Source organism: Exophiala xenobiotica (genome assembly GCF_000835505.1).
Source record: "Exophiala xenobiotica strain CBS 118157 unplaced genomic scaffold supercont1.3, whole genome shotgun sequence".
NCBI classification, from domain to species: domain Eukaryota; kingdom Fungi; phylum Ascomycota; class Eurotiomycetes; order Chaetothyriales; family Herpotrichiellaceae; genus Exophiala; species Exophiala xenobiotica.
The window spans coordinates 2,392,980-2,408,536 of NW_013562492.1; the positions used below are offsets into that span (position 1 = coordinate 2,392,980).

General features: G+C 52.1%; 6 protein-coding genes across 6 annotated transcripts; 3 read left to right on the forward strand and 3 right to left on the reverse strand.

Moving 5' to 3' along the window:
* Positions 1-180: 180 nt before the first annotated feature.
* On the reverse strand, positions 181-3,236 carry PV05_05100 (uncharacterized protein). Its single transcript, XM_013461571.1, has 3 exons — positions 2,807-3,236; positions 2,384-2,757; positions 181-2,334 (listed from the first exon to the last, which is right to left on the reverse strand). Exons 1-3 carry the CDS (start codon positions 3,208-3,210, stop codon positions 296-298), a joined length of 2,817 nt encoding a protein of 938 aa, XP_013317025.1. The 5' UTR covers positions 3,211-3,236; the 3' UTR covers positions 181-295.
* A 258-nt stretch (positions 3,237-3,494) lies between these two features.
* Positions 3,495-5,012, forward strand: PV05_05101 (uncharacterized protein; the record flags this gene model as incomplete). The annotated part of the gene is made up of 3 exons (XM_013461572.1): positions 3,495-3,835; positions 3,885-4,056; positions 4,107-5,012. The coding sequence occupies 3 exons, from the start codon at positions 3,495-3,497 to the stop codon at positions 4,893-4,895; spliced, it is 1,302 nt and encodes a 433-aa protein (XP_013317026.1). The 3' UTR covers positions 4,896-5,012.
* A 644-nt stretch (positions 5,013-5,656) lies between these two features.
* Positions 5,657-6,616, forward strand: PV05_05102 (uncharacterized protein; the record flags this gene model as incomplete). The annotated part of the gene is made up of 1 exon (XM_013461573.1): positions 5,657-6,616. One exon carries the CDS (start codon positions 5,657-5,659, stop codon positions 6,614-6,616), a length of 960 nt encoding a protein of 319 aa, XP_013317027.1.
* Positions 6,617-8,085: 1,469 nt separating this feature from the next.
* PV05_05103 (uncharacterized protein) lies at positions 8,086-9,862 on the forward strand (the record flags this gene model as incomplete). Its single annotated transcript, XM_013461574.1, has 4 exons — positions 8,086-8,229; positions 8,279-9,440; positions 9,516-9,790; positions 9,851-9,862. The coding sequence occupies 4 exons, from the start codon at positions 8,086-8,088 to the stop codon at positions 9,860-9,862; spliced, it is 1,593 nt and encodes a 530-aa protein (XP_013317028.1).
* A 108-nt stretch (positions 9,863-9,970) lies between these two features.
* On the reverse strand, positions 9,971-12,835 carry PV05_05104 (uncharacterized protein). The gene is made up of 4 exons (XM_013461575.1): positions 12,323-12,835; positions 11,453-11,547; positions 10,625-11,326; positions 9,971-10,474 (listed from the first exon to the last, which is right to left on the reverse strand). The coding sequence occupies exons 1-4, from the start codon at positions 12,509-12,511 to the stop codon at positions 10,297-10,299; spliced, it is 1,164 nt and encodes a 387-aa protein (XP_013317029.1). The 5' UTR covers positions 12,512-12,835; the 3' UTR covers positions 9,971-10,296.
* A 565-nt stretch (positions 12,836-13,400) lies between these two features.
* On the reverse strand, positions 13,401-15,354 carry PV05_05105 (uncharacterized protein). Its single transcript, XM_013461576.1, has 3 exons — positions 13,818-15,354; positions 13,657-13,763; positions 13,401-13,602 (listed from the first exon to the last, which is right to left on the reverse strand). Exons 1-3 carry the CDS (start codon positions 15,171-15,173, stop codon positions 13,590-13,592), a joined length of 1,476 nt encoding a protein of 491 aa, XP_013317030.1. The 5' UTR covers positions 15,174-15,354; the 3' UTR covers positions 13,401-13,589.
* Between the last annotated feature and the right edge of the window lie 203 nt (positions 15,355-15,557).

Below are 15,557 nucleotides of genomic sequence, written 5' to 3' on the forward strand. Positions count from 1 at the left end.
AGATAAGGGCATGTCCACTGGGCTAGACTCTGCCAGGCAGGTACCAAAGTCCATCAAAACACATGGTTGGGGTGGAGAGATTAAAATCCAACCATGCCAGCAGCGGACTTCTCCATGGCCATTCTCCGGGGATGTACGGAGAGGACATGAGGTGCACGAGATGATAAGAATATCATTCTGCCACAGCCGGCGGTGTACTTCAGCTAAAGTCAGAGTCGGTGGTGTGCAGGTAAAGATACAGTGATGGTACATATTTGGACCTCAGCGTCCCTGGTCAATTCCCTCAAAATGATCATCACCTCTCTTCGACCATGTGTTGCTTCTCAGAAATCGCAAGCTTCAAATGTGGAACAATCTCTTTGCCATCGGAATTCTTATAGCGGTATTTCGCTTTCACAATTTCTCGGAGTGTCGTAGAACATTGTTCGTCGATCGTAGTGTCAGCTAGAAATAACTCTTCAAGTACTGTTGCGCCCAACCCTATATATGGGTCAATGCGAGCAAGCCTTTCGACATGTCTCCTCATATTTTTTATATTGTCGAACATGGGGCTGGAAACAATAAGCCGCAGGGTCATGGTGTCGCGGGGAATTGTCTCAAACGGTAGCCTGGATGATTTGGAGCGGTAGAGGCTGGACTTGGCCCCTTTCAGTCGCTGCTGCTTCATCAAAACCGCTCTTGGGTCATCGTCGGACAATTGTGGCTGTTCAGTGGTGTCTGGAACGAGTTGCTCGATCGAGTTATCTTCATCAGCATCCGAAGGTCGACTAATCTCCATATCTTGATCGGGATGAGAATGAGATAGATCCCTTTTAGCTGCTAGATAGCGATGGAGGTGAGGATTTGGTTTGGACGGTGTTTGCGTCGATTTCGGCGCTTTAGCCTCGCCAAATCGTGCGTCAAGGTCTGCGATCGAGCTCTGCTCGTCAGTCCCGGAGGTTTTATTTCCGCCATGTTTAGGTTGGTTCGATTGACTCAGAATATCTTGAAGACATGCAGACGGATATGTAGCTGCTAATCTCCTCTGGTGAGCAATCGCGGCCTTCTTCCTGTGCTCAAAATCCATAATATCAGACAATTCTGCATTTGATGCGAAGGGTTCGACAGTCTCCGGATGATCAAGCAGGCGCCTCTTGAGGCCGGAGGAATTTTGCGGAATGAATTCGATGGGGAAATGATTGCTACCTTCTTGCTGCGACTTGAGACCGCTATCGTTGACGTTTAAGCTAGCACTCTGACCAGACGAGCCGAGGATATGGATTGGTGACGGAGGTCCTTGCGTAGGTTGCGAATGAGCGTGGGCCTGCCACTTCAATGGTGACTTGAAAGGTTTCTGCCCTCGTCCCAGCTTGACACCTGCAGAAGCGCTTGAGGGACGAGAAGCCAAGGCGTTGGCGTCCAGGAGGCGAGTTGTAGGAGGCGGGCCAGGAGCATCACAAGATGAGCCTAGATCAGGCCCCATACGGCTTTCGACTCTTTGTGTCAATGGCCGGCGTTGTCCAGACTGCGGTGTAAGCCATGACTGCAGACCTGATTGCAGAGCTTTGGGATGTTCGTCGCCGTCATCGGAAGTTCTTGAGTCGGAGTCCTCGTCGGCGACACCTCGAGCCTTCTTGGTCCAAGGTCTCATCGGTGGCCCAGGATTCTGGTACGGTATCGGGTCTACTTCGTCTGAGGGAGTTGGAGAGAGCAGTTGTTGACTCGGTCTAAAGTGTTTTCTGTGAGTGTTTGTGAGACTCGGGGCAGCGTTAGCCAGTGTCCTTGCTACAAGCATGTCTTCATTGTTGGCCGAGGTTGTCATTCCTTCTTCCGGTGCTGTCATCTTCTTTGGCATGACTAGTCTGTTCATGGCGGCAATAGTGAATGGATTTTTCAACATCCCGACATGCTCTTTAGAGTCGGCTGGCTCCAGGGAAGGTGCCTTTTGTTCTTCGCTTGCTAGCTCTTCGACCTCCTCCAGGTCCGCCGCGTATATGTTTTGGTGCGACGAAATCGTGATTGCTGACTCTTCCATCCCTCCGCTCTCTACCTGGATGCGAGCGGTATCACCATAGGCTTTCTGGAATAGGCTTTCGACCAACGACATCAACAAGTCCGGCCGGAAGAAGAGGACTTCGTCCTTTGCAGGCTCAACATTTACGTCGTAGCTTTCAGGGGGACAACGGATTTGCATGTAGATAAATGGTCGAGAAATTGAGGTACCGTCGGTGGAGTAGATGCGTTGCAGATGTCGCTTATAGCTCTTAGCAATCTCTTTCAGTGTACCTTTTTCAGTATTGACGGGTCGACCGTCCACTGATATGAATTGAGGAACACTGCGGACTTTGGTAAGGTCTGCCGGCATTAGCAAATCTGACGCAGAATAGGATCGACGGCAACAAACCCGCATCTGCAGAGACAAGGAGAGCTTCCACCTTCCAACCGTTTCCAATTTCCACATCAACATCGGCGGAGGAAATCTGGTAAGGTGTGCATTCCGAAGCGACTTCCTTTCCTAAAATCTTGGTGGCGGTTTCTATCATAGAATCATTCTGACTTGCTGCATAAGTCCAGTTCAGCTTGTGGTTCTTCGCTTTCAGCACTTTCAAGGAGAATCGGACGTCCCTCCTAGCAAAGGCGATTGCGAACAGAAGACTTCTGATGGCTTGCAATGTCTTCGTATTGTTCTTGAGCGCAGTTTGCTTCCTCACGGGGATCTTTGTGAGGGAGTCTTGCACCCGTATGGTTGTGCCGACCGGATGAGAAGCTGAAGAAGAACTGAAATGGTCATGATAGGTTAAGAGCGGCTGGATCTTGCACAACCTACCTCAGCATGCCCGAAGCGGCATACTTCAGCGACGTCCCAACGATTTCTCCTTCTACTCGAGTTGTCACGGTCACAGCTGAACTCAGTCCTTTGATGCTGGCAAGGGCCTCGCCTCGAAACCCTAGGAAAGATCCTCCGAGCCGCGTGAGGTCTTCCAGAGATCTGATTTTTGAGGTGTAGCCTCTTTTGCACAAGAGTTGTCGGTCCTGAACACCGATACCCGTGCCATTGTCCTTGACCTGGATGATGTCAAGGGAATTGTTAGATACTTCAATGCTGATGGCTGTTGCACGTGCATCGAGGGCGTTGTCAACGAGTTCCTTCACGACCGACTTGGCATCATTGAGAACGAGGGAAGAGCCAAGAGCCCGCGAGGTGGTCTCTGGCAGTACCTCAATGGGCATTCTTCATTCATTTGCGAGGATAGTTGATGTCAATCATGAATTCTCTTGAGTGAAAAAGTTGAGAACCTCGATGAAAAGCACTTAACGCGTCTTTACGCGTCGATTTGTAGTGGCCTTGGCATCAAACCTCAAACGACTCCTTGTTTGCACCCAACATCTTTTCCATCCATCAAAGATGCCCGCGAGTGTTCAAGTACCAGGGCAATGAGTGCCGAAGCTCGAGAACCGAAGATTCCATGACTGAAAACACCCACGAGCTGTCGTTGTTCCCGTGACTGACCGGCATGGAAGATACGGCACTGACAAAGTTCGCAGTGCCAGCGGTGATCTTCCTTGTGGCATTTTTATCATATTCTTCGCAGTACCTATTCTACAACATCGAGCCTGGCCCGTTGGACTATAGAGAGAAGGTCATATTCAACATACTGGTTGCGTGCATATGGGTGTCCTACGCACGTGCCTGCACCACCCATCCTGGACGGGTTCCCACCAACTGGCAACCTGACGATGTCGAACAGGAAATGTCAGCCTCGGCTGCAGACAAAGCTATCTCAAGGCAGCGTTACTGTCGGAAATGCGACGCCGTGAAGCCCCCACGATCTCACCACTGCAGAATATGCAAAAGGTAGGCACTCCTCTCGGGAAGAAATGGACTTTCTAGGTTGACAATCTAGATGCATTCCGAAAATGGATCATCACTGTCCTTGGACGATCAATTGCGTGTCCCACTTCACCTTGCCACACTTTATACGGTTCCTATGGTATGCAGTGTCCGCCATGTCCTATCTCGGATGTTTCCTGTACTCGCGAGCACTAGTCATCTGGGAGAATCGGCACTTACCGAGCGTAAGAGTACCCCTGCTTTCATCAATGCAGTAGTTGACGGGTTGTTCTAGTACCTTGGGCCATCCCTACCACAACTCATTCTTCTGTTTATACTCATCATTGTCAACACGCTCACACTGTTCCTTGTGTCGGTCACCTTTCTGCGCACTGTTTGGGGCCTTGGATGCAATATAACGACCATAGAGAGCTGGGAGATTGAACGTCACTCGAAGCTGCTCCGTCGCGCGCGAGCCCTAGGAGGGTATCTGGATGGCCCGGATGGCATCAGGATCAGGATAGTTCGACATGAATTCCCTTATGACATCGGCATCTGGAGTAACATTGTGCAAGGCATGGGTACGGCGAACATTATCGCTTGGTTCTGGCCGTTTGCACCCACTCCTAGAACAAGCGGGCTAAAGTTTGAGACCAATGGCTTCGAAGATCCCGGAACGAGCTGGCCACCACCAGATCCCGATCGAATGCCCAGGCTTGAGCGGCCTATCGACCCTCAAGACACCTTTGTCCATGACCATGCTGGCCTATCGCCGGAGGAGGAGGTGATGGCTTTCAAACAGCGGCAACAGGCTGATTTTCACCGCCGTGCAGAGCACTATGGCGTGAAGAGAAGGAAACCATTCCACGAACGATTCGAACACGAGAACGGAGCACCGCTAGAGCATGATTATTTCACCGACGACGAAGATGATGCTGCAAATAGCGGCGAGGAAGGCTGGCAAGATTCGGGCGGTAATCGCTTGAAAGACTATGGAGTCGACGAGGAGATCGAATTTTATGACGAAGACAATGTCCCAATCGCTGAACTACTTCGACGACGGGGAGAAGGGCGTGCAGGCTGAGTTGGTGTCGCCCAACATGTTTTTGGAGAAATCCAAGGACGCTTTCAAGCCTGGTGAGCCATAGGCTGGCTGAACACATCGAGCTTGGCCCTGCCTATTACCCGTACTTCAAAGAACGCCGGACGCCCGAAGAGCAATGGGCCCTAGGCTGTGAAAACTGGCCCTGCTGACGCCTCCATCGGGTTGTCTGGTCATCGTGGGGGTCCAAAATCAACCCCACGATTCGATTTCGGGACAGCCGCACGAGACCGTCTTCGAGGGTCTCCAAGGGCAAAGGAAGAAGGGACAACTCGCCGTCCTTCTTGACAGATTATCTCCCGATTTTGCACGTCAACCAATTGTCGAAATTGACGTCCTCAAGCAGCTTCAATCGGGTCGTGATCGCCCGAGGTCCATATGGAGGTGTGAAGTCCATCAACCCCTCCTACTCCATCACTCCCACCATCAACTTCCACTGTGCATGCCCGCGCAACTCAGTACGCCACCCCACGTCCTCTCCTCCACCCCTCGCTGCACTCCAGGACGATATTTCCTCAGGCTATCGGCATATCGCCGTGCGAGACTTAACACGCCTTATCTGCAGTCACAGCCACGCCTTTTACTACCTTGAAGTCTTCCCTTTTGGCCTTTCTTGCCCATCGATAGACTATCCGGCTTCTTACAGATTTCTCAGATCGAAACATAGAATTCCTTTGATTCTGGCAACGCGCTAAAACCCGGTCAATTAAGTTTAACAGTCTTTTATTGATAAGTCTACCAAAATGAACGGCCATCAAACTAGTCGACCTTTGAAACCAGGCGTCAATGTGCCTATGGTGGCTTTCTTCGACCCTGAGACTGAAGATGTCGATGTCGCTGCCACTGCAAAGCATGCTGTTAGACTTGCAAAGGCCGGCCTCACTTCTATCACCTGCCAAGGATCAAATGGCGAAGCAGTCCATCTAACTCGAGAAGAGAGAAAGCTCGTGACAAGCACAACCCGCAAAGCACTCGATGAGGCCGGTTTCTCTGATATGCCAATCGTGGTCGGATGCGCCGCACAGTCAGTTCGTGAAACTGTACAGTTCTGCAAGGATGCATATGAAGCTGGTGGCGACTACGCCTTGGTCCTCCCTCCTTCATACTACAAGGCCGCCTACACCCCCGCCAGCTTTGTCGAATATTTCCAGGATGTCGCGACGGACTCACCTATCCCAATCATCATCTACAACTACCCTGGCGCGGTCGCTGGCGTTGATCTCGACTCTGATACCATTATCAAATTGGCTAAGCATCCCAAGATCGTTGGCTGCAAGCTCACCTGCGGTAACACTGGCAAACTGAACCGAATCGCCCATGCTGTCAATGCCGCCACTGCATCGAACAATGGATCTGGTTGGATGTGCATGGGCGGCTCGGCGGATTTCACTCTGCAAACGATGATCGCTGGAGGGTCTGGCGTCATCACAGGGTTGGGCAACGTTGTGCCGAAGGCTTGCGTGAAGGTGTTCAACCTATATGCAGAGGGCAAGGTCGAGGAAGCCCAAAAGATGCAAGCGATTGTTGCCCGAGGGGATTGGGGAGTCATTGCTGGTGGAATCACCGGGACCAAGAGCGCGCTGGAGTCATTTTTCGGATACGGTGGTTATGCCAGACGGCCACTACCCAAGCCGAGCAAGGAGGATGTGGCCAGGTATGAGGCTGCGCTGAAGGAAGTCGTCGAGCTTGAGAATTCGCTGTAGATGACTAGGAGTTCTTTCAAGGGTACGCTGTGGGCAAGCGGGCATCAAGTGATTTGAAGAGGGCTTCAGGGCAGGGTGTATTGATGGCATCGTTCTTAAGGATTCATGGTTGCTTCTGAGCCTCGCTCGCCTCATCATGCAGACATTGTTCCCCTCCGTTGCCACCCACCCTTATCTTTGTTCTTTGATGTTCTTCAATGTGCTTCATCTTGATGCTTGTCGGATCTTCATCTCTTTTTCTCCAGCTTCTTGGCTTCTCGTCTGAAGGGTCGTACGACTGCGCAGTCAAGGTGCATTTGAGGGGTCTGGAGGAAGCGTCCTGAGAAGGGACCTCTTATCAGGTTTACAAGGTGTCACACCGTGTCTTGATCTGGGCGTCGTGCAACAATGTGGGTTAAGCCTGCAGACAATGAATGAGGCAGTCCCAGCAGGCGACACGAGGAGAGGAGGCTTGTTGCTGGCGAAGTTCCCGGCGCAGAGGCCCGGCAGATTTGGAAGGTTAAGCGAGTGCTGCTGACTTGTGTGAGTTGTAGCGTTTGGACAGCAGTGCAATCTCACAACGTCTCGGATACGAGCCACAGTATGAAGGACAGCGATGAATACCAGGAGCTTGTCAATCCCACATCGAGGTTCTTTGTCCATCTGAATGATCACGACACTGCTTGAATTCCTTAGGCCGCAAGGTCCTCCATTCACCTGATTGGCTTTGGGCCATCGAGCCTCGCAACCGTGGTCAACTGGCCTCAAAGTCCAATTGCACTCTCTTCGCGGAAAGACTTGCGCTGGGCCTGGCTTAGAGGGTCACAAGGCAAACACTGTGGGCTCTTACTCATGCCACCAAAGTCCGCCAGTGCTGCCACTCAAACAAGGCTGAATTTCCGCTCCCAAAGCCTAGCTCTTGCAGCTCAAGTCTCGCGTGAGCCCCAGGGAGGCATTGCTCATCACATCATTCTGAATCTGCAGATGCCGGCCCCAGGTGACCCAATGGGCTGATCGCTAAGGGACGTCAGTTTCTACAAGCTTGATGTGCCAGAGTGACTGCCACGCGCTGGACCATGTGTCTAGGGGAACCAATGTGAGTACGACGGTAGGCCGACCGACACTTTAGTTGACAGGAAGGGATCATGCAAACGACCTCTAGGACGAACAGCGAATCAGCAACGCGTTCTTTTGTGAAATCTCTCTCTCCAACGAGCGAGACACTGACCGTCGGTTGCAGTTCCGAACTCTCGGGGTGGGTCACCGTGCAATTTGATTGATCTTTTGACGAGCACTAAGTTGAACAAGCCGTCGTTTCCAGAGCTAAGGGGATATTCCTGGTACTAGTGCTTGTCCCGCATGGCTTGTTCCTCGGTCAAAGAGCTTGTTATAATTCTGGGGTTCCCCAGGCTACTCCTTCTCAAGAACCATTATCACCTTGGATATTGCCTTGGACCTATCGCTCATCCAGACTCCAAGTCATCTTCGAGATGGCACCTCAAAAGCCCCAGTCCGACGTTCACGTCGAGGATCTTCCTCGGAGACTCACTCTTTACAACTACAAATGCGTCGCTTTTGCGGCTGTGGGTTCCATCATCTATGGCTACTGTCTGTCTGCCGTGGCGACAACATTGGTACGTAGTCTCAGTCCCTCTTCGTCTCGCGTCGAGCTAAGAGATGCAGGGTCAACCTAGCTTCTACAAGTACATGAACCTCCAAACGGACGCATCAGTCGACAAAGCCGCCTACGACTACATGGTCGTGATTCAAGGGCTGAGCACCTCACTTTCGCAGGCAGGAGGATTCTTCGGATGTCTCTTCAACTCATGGACAGCCGACAGGTTCGGCCGTCTCAGATCCTTCCAGCTCGCCAGTCTCATCGTTATTATCGGTGGCGCTCTCACAGCTGGAGCCGTCAACATTCCCATGTTCTTGGTCTTCCGGTTCTTTGGAGGTTTCGGTGTCGGCATGATCTTGGTTCTTTTCCCGATGTACGCGGCAGAGCTGTCACCACCCCGAGCGCGAGGATTCCTTGTCGGCCAACACGGTCCCGGTCTTGCTATCGGTTACAACGCCGCGGCAGCTGTCAGTTACGGATGCTATTTTGCAAAGAATGGCAACTTCGCATGGCGCTTTCCGCTCGCTCTGCAATGTCTCTTCCCGGCGCTTCTCTTGACCTTCTCCTTCTGGATGCCCGAATCTCCGAGGTGGCTGATTCTAAAGGATCACCTCGACGAGGCGAAAAGGGTGGTTACACGCATCCACCGCTCTCCTGATGATGAGAACGACGACTTTGCACGAGCCGAGTTCGATCTCATGGTCGCTCAGATTCAACTCGAACGCGAAAAGAGTGGTGGTGCCGTGGCGTCATTCATCGGCCGGTGGAAATACCTCCTCAGCAAGAAATCCTACCTCCACCGATGCGCCCTCGGCTTTGGTATCATGTTCGGTATCCAGGGAACCGGCGTGTTGGTCATCAACAATTACCAAATCATCCTCTATCCTGGCCTCGGAGTAGGCGCGTCACTTTCCCTGGGTCTTTACTGGGTATACCTGGCCATCGCTTTGGTCGGGAACACCACTTCCTCTTTGATCATCGATAAACTGGGACGACGACGCTCCTTTTTGATCGGTCTCATTGGATCCTTGAGCGCCCTGATCGGTGAGACCGTCGCCTCGTCGTTCCTACCATCCACGAACAAGGCAGTATTGGTGACCGGGGTGTTTTTCATCTTCTGGTACATCCCCTGGTTTTCGTCGATGGTCGACGCCGTCATGTACATCTACATGTCTGAAATCTGGCCATCCGAGGTGCGATCGGAAGGCATTGCTCTCTCGGTATCTGGTAAGTTTGGAAACACACCCTCCCTACGGTGCTTCTTCTTTCTGGACGATTTTTGTACTCACCTCACTTTGACAGGTCAATGGCTTGCCTCGATCGCTTACCTGCAGGCCTCGCCGACCGGCTTTGCCAATTGCGGCTGGAAGTTCTATCTTCTTTTCGTCTTCTGCACGGCTGCCATGTGGGTGATTGTGTACTTCTTCTACCCTGAGACTGCAAATATCCCAATGGAGGAGATGGGCCGCTTGTTCGGTGACGAGGTTGCTGGTTCCTTGGAGGAGGAGCTCAAACATCACGGACACGCTGAACATGACATCCCTCATGAGAAGCATGTCCAATCGACACAACTTGAGGTATGAGAATTTCGTGCGGTGACGTCTCAAGACGATCCTTGCTGATTGCTATTGTTTCAGAGTCCGAAGTAAGCGGTGATATCTTCCAGCTCGAAAGGACGCGATAAGCCAGATGAGCACGAGAGCCAAAGGAATCTGACTGCAGGATATTTACTACCAGGTATCGTGCAGAAGGGGTTGGGAAAAAGGACATCCTGCAAATTTGATACCAAGATTGTTGTTTGTATTGTACAATTGTATTTTCGATGCCACCACCATCTCACTTCATCAGAACATACTGCCCTTCTCTTCCTCTTCCTGTGAAACCACTGTCATCCAGCACCATGTGCCTCAAGCGTCTATCGTTGTCCGCCACGCGGCCAGGTACATCTCACCGATTCGGGTCCATGTCCCATTGGTGGACCACGAATACTTATTCTGGGAATGCTTCCCTGAATGGTCATTTTGTGTTCCCAGGCTTAACTTGGACTTGCCTCATCCCTCGCCCTTACCATTCAAGGGGCTACTTAGAATACCAACACAACCTTCCTCGCCAACTGCTTCTCGAAGATCTCATACCCCTTGGCCGCCTCGGAGATGGGCAACTTATGCGTGACGAATTCCCTCACTTTGTCCGAATTTGCAACCAACACGTCCAGCGCATCATTGAACACCCTCCTCGCCGGCGCTCGTCCCATGTTGATACTGTTTCTCTCGTGTTAGCCCCGATCACAGTTTTCCCCACACCGAGACACCCTGTCCTGAAACATTGACCTCAACTGGGTGGGGTTGGTAGGGGGGTTGCATATGAGAAGCCTAGCGTAGCAGGTGCTAGGAGGTAGGGAGTAAACTTACTTGAGATTCTTCGCGTAGGCCTCGAACGCCGTGAACGGCACCTCTCCCTGATGAAAGCCAATTGACGAGATACAGCCGGCGGGCCTGACGAATTCGAACGCCGACTTCAACGCCGGCGCGTTCCCGACCAATTCGATCACGGCGTCCGCGCCGCGCCCATCGGTCGCCTCGAGGATGGAGGCTTTGATGTCGTCTCTGCCCAGCTTGAGCGGGATGGCGCCCCACTTCTCGGCCTCGGCGAGCCTGTCGTCGACGGCATCGACCGCGAAGACCTTGCCAACCTTCTTGGTCAGACACGTCAGGATCGAGCACAGCCCGACGGGCCCGCAGCCGAGACAGACAAAGACGCAGTCCTGCAGCGTCTGGATCTCGAATGACACTGCGCTGGCTTGGGCGTGTGAGTGGGATTGGGCTTGTGATTGTGACTGTTTCGCGGCGTTGTTGTTGATGCCTTCCAACTCGCGCGCCTGGCTTTCGAAGTACTGGATCGCCCGCGCGGCGCCGTAGTAGCCCGTCGGGAAGATGTCGCACATCATGATGAGCAGTTCGTCGTCGACGCTCGTCGGGGCGGGTTGGAGCGTGCCGTCGGCGAAAGGCACGCGGACGTACTCGGCTTGGCCGCCGTCGAAGCCCAGCGATCCGAACGATTTGCCGCGGATGCACCGGTTCGTGTAGCCGTGCACGCAGAACCAGCATTCCATACTGGACGGACAGATGTCAGTGCTATCAAAACAGGGAAGGGGTGAACAGGAGATATAGGCTGAGAGAGGGAGAGAGTCGACCGGCACAAAGGCAAAAAAACGCAAGAGAGAGGGAAGAGAGGCGTACCATGTGATAGTGAACGTGCAGACGATCTTCTGGCCGACTTTAAAGTTCTTGATACTCGAGCCGACTTCTTGGACGTGTCCGACGAATTCGTGGCCCTGTCAAGCGCATCAAAATGTCAGCAACATGGACTGAAACTCCCCGAAAAGTAGCTCTTTGTACAACAAGTGGCCAAAAAAACGTGTGCCTTCAGAGTTCGTGCCGCAGCGGTCAGTCACTCGATCGTCTCTCGCTCTCTCTTGGCAGAAGTCGGTTCTCCTCATCGTAGAGCAGAAGTCCTTCTGCCAGCAGGCGGTGAAGCCGGTTCAGTGTCTCATTGTACCTCACCCGCCCCATAACATCATGGTTGATATATTATAGACCTCGAATTGCTTCATGCATATGTCCTAAAGTCGGGTCCAAGGAGGTAGTGACCTGTCCTCTAATGGAAAGGCTATGCTGTGGTTTGGAAGGTTGGGGCTCTTCCGGATCTGACATTGCATGGTCTGTCTTATCTCGACTTGTAGTACTTGATTCCTGTTCAGTGGATGAGGGTATTACAAGAGCAAAAGAAGAGCTATAGTAGTAGGTGGTTCGAAAGGACCATCTACTACGCACCACCACCAGATTTTTTGTTGCTTTTTCTCCTGACTGGAAGGCTGGGGTTTTTGTGGCGGTGAGTTGATCAGTTTGTGGGGTGAGGCAGAATAATATCTTGTCGGGAGGGAATCGCCTTCACGTTGTATGTTGTTGATCATGCCGCACGCTGAGGTCTCCCACATAGTCGATATTTGCATTCTCCAACATGCTGGACGGTGGCCTTCATGGTCTCACCAACGGCAAAAGCACGTCGGACAAAAGGGTCAAAGGCAGGCAGAAGACGGGGACACTCACACATATGCAATCTGGTTCCATTTTCTGGTGGCCACGATAGAAGTGTAAGTCGCTACCACATATCCCTGCCACAGAGACTTTGACAATGGCATCGGTTGGCTCGATGATTTTGGGGATTGGTCGTTTCTCGGTCGCCATCTTCCAGGGGGCCTTGAATATCACGGCGTCCATTGTATCCGATGAACCCATGATTGGTTTGGGATGTTGCAGTGGCAACCAAAGAAACGCGCAAGGATACACGGACGATGTCACAGCCTTCTTCGCTGTAAGGTAACTGTCTGGTGTTCTTGCTGATGTAACCAGTAGGATCTCGCGAGGACGTTGCTGTCGACTTGTACTTGGCCGGAACCGCCGTCTTGTTTCGGTACTCGGGCTGGTGGGAATTCTACCGTGAGTCACTTAAGCTGATCTCGGAGCGTCTGGGGTGCGAGACAAAAAGGCGAGAGACGTGGCTAGACGAGGCTGGTCAAAGCAGAAGTACTGAATTGTGCGTCAATCATTGAGCTGCCGCTTGACGCCGGCTGTCGATACGAGACTTCAAGGCTGTGGAGGAAAACTGACTGACCTCCGCAAATGCAGTGTCTTCGGCACCGCTGCCGTCGGCTAGTTGGGTCATGCGCATTAGTTACATGTAGTGGAGAGAAATGAATGATCTGTACATCCGATATACGGAGTTATGGCTCCCGTACTGTTTCCAACACGGCATTGCAAAGCTGGCTAGGCCAGAGACACCGAAGAATTTAGTTAGGGGAACGTCGATTTCTTCGGATACCCACTCCGATAAGCGATAAGCGATAACAACTTGCCGAGGCTGATATCAGAATTCCCCGCACCCCGCACCGGGCTGTGGTTGTAGCGGCGGAAGAGATTGATTAACTAACTAATCTAAGAGGGAAAGACTGGCCGCTATATGTAGTCACTCGTAACTGAGCGCAAGGAGGGGGAATACTAGGCTGGGCAAGTATCCCGACGCTAATATCACAGGGCAGACCAAGCACGTGATCGAATGACCACGGACTTGAGGCCTTGCGAAGAGGTGGAAAAGTTGCCAACATGGCAGAGAATAATTTCATGGTACAAGCATAGCTGCTTCATTACAACTCATCTTGTGATGTGGGCAAGATCTATGCTACATGAAAGTGTCAATGACTGGTGCTGTTGCAAACTGGCCATCCAGACAAGATCAAAGTTGTCCTCAACCCCGACGGAGGCCGATGCCAGTTAATGCTTTGCCTGTGCAATTGCACGCTCAGATCCGGTCCTCGATTTATGCATTCATGCTGGACAAGCGTCGTTAGTACTCTGTATATGCAAAGTTCTTGGAGATGACTTACTTGATAAGCACCGTCTTTGGCTCCGTGAACGCACGCAGCGCATATTCGCCGAATTCTCGTCCCACCCCCGAAGCCTTCTTTCCACCAAACGGAGCTTGCATATTCATCTGAAAGTAATTCGTTAGCGATCACGAGCAGAGAAAACTCGCAGGATGACATACGTAGCTGACACAGTTGACACCGACAACACCAGCCTCGAGTTTCGACGAGACTCTCAATGCCCTCGACACGTCTCTCGTGAAGACGCCAGCCATAAGACCATACTCAGTATCGTTGGCCGCCTTGATGACCTCTTCTTCCGTCTCGAAAGTCTTGACTATTGAAACAGGACCAAACACCTCCTTCTCCAAGATTTCAGAGCCTGCCTTAGGATTGAGAAAGACTGTAGGTTCAACAAAGCTACCCTTATCTCCCTTTCGTGCTCCTCCTACAGCCAATTCAGCATCCTGCTTCGCTCGCTCGATCATGCCTGTGACTCTTTCTAGGGCAAGCTGGTCCACTAGGGGACCAAGTCCGGTGTTGGGATCTTGTGGGTCTCCGAGACGATCTGCGGCTTCCTTCAGCTTCGCAACGTATTTGTCGATGAACTCCTTGGCGATTGACTTTTGCACGTACACTCTGGTCGCAGCAACGCAGACTTGTCCGGATCTTGCCAGCAATGCATTGACAGTCCACGTCAGTGCATTGTCGAGGTTTGCGTCTTCGAAGATACATGCAGGACTCTTTCCACCAAGCTCCAGCGTTACCCGCTTGAGATTGCTTTGAGCGGCCGCAATTTGGATCTTCTTGCCAGTCGGCACACTTCCGGTGAAACTGATCTTTCGGATACGCATATGGCTTGCCAGCAAGGCACCAGATTTGCCGCCGCCAGACAGCACCTGGATGACACCTTTGGGAATACCAGCCTCTTCGAACAAAGGAGCTAAAGCTAACGACCCAAAGGGCGTCTTTTCGGAAGGCTTAACGATGAGGACGTTGCCAGTTGCCAGAGCCGGTGCGGCTTTGAAAATAAACGTGGCGATTGGCGCGTTGTACGGGTTGACGGCAGCACAGACACCAAGTGGCTCATGTCGAACCAGTTTCACGAAACCATCATCGGCCGGATAATAGTCACCCTTCTGCTTGTCCGTCCATCCTGCGTAGTATCGAATTGCAGTGATGATATAGTTCTTCTCTCGAGTTGGGATGATGGACACTGGGTTACCGGATGCAAGAGAATCCAGCGTCAGAATGTCGACAAGTTTGTCTTCTAGAATTGTGCAAAGCTTGTTCAAACATGTTGTCCGTTGTTGCGCGGTGAATGAACTCCAAGGCCCGTTGAAGGCTGCTTCGGCGGCCTCGACAGCTGCCTCGACGTCCTCATCGCCAGCCACGGCCATCCGGTCTGATAAGACGGATTCATCTTTGGGGTTCCGGACAGTGTAGGTTTCTTTACACCTCGATTCGACAAACTCGCCGTTGATATAATGCTTGTTGCTGTAGAACGATGGCGAGAGTGATTGACTGATTGATCCCATGTTTGCTGATGTTGTTCCAGGCTTCACACTGTCGTCGGCGTGGCTCTAGGGATGTTTCTAGGTCGTGATGGAGAGATTGGAAACCGGGCTACTAGTCTGCTCTTGACAAGTTCCGGTAAAGTCGATGTGCTAAATAAGGCAAGTGAGAGAGCGCCGACATGCGGAGATGCAGTGGCCGATCTGCTATAAATTAGCAATCCCAGGGCGGCGCTTGAGACCGATGGTGTGGAGGTTTCGGCGTCGACTCCGAGGGCCACGGAGTCAACCAACCGAGATGGTCTTGACCTTTGATACCGAAGTGGTTGGCCATGTGAGGGAGAGTGTCTGTGCAGCGGACCGACATATGGGGTCAGAAGAGGAACAGGGCGTGACAGGGTAAACTCC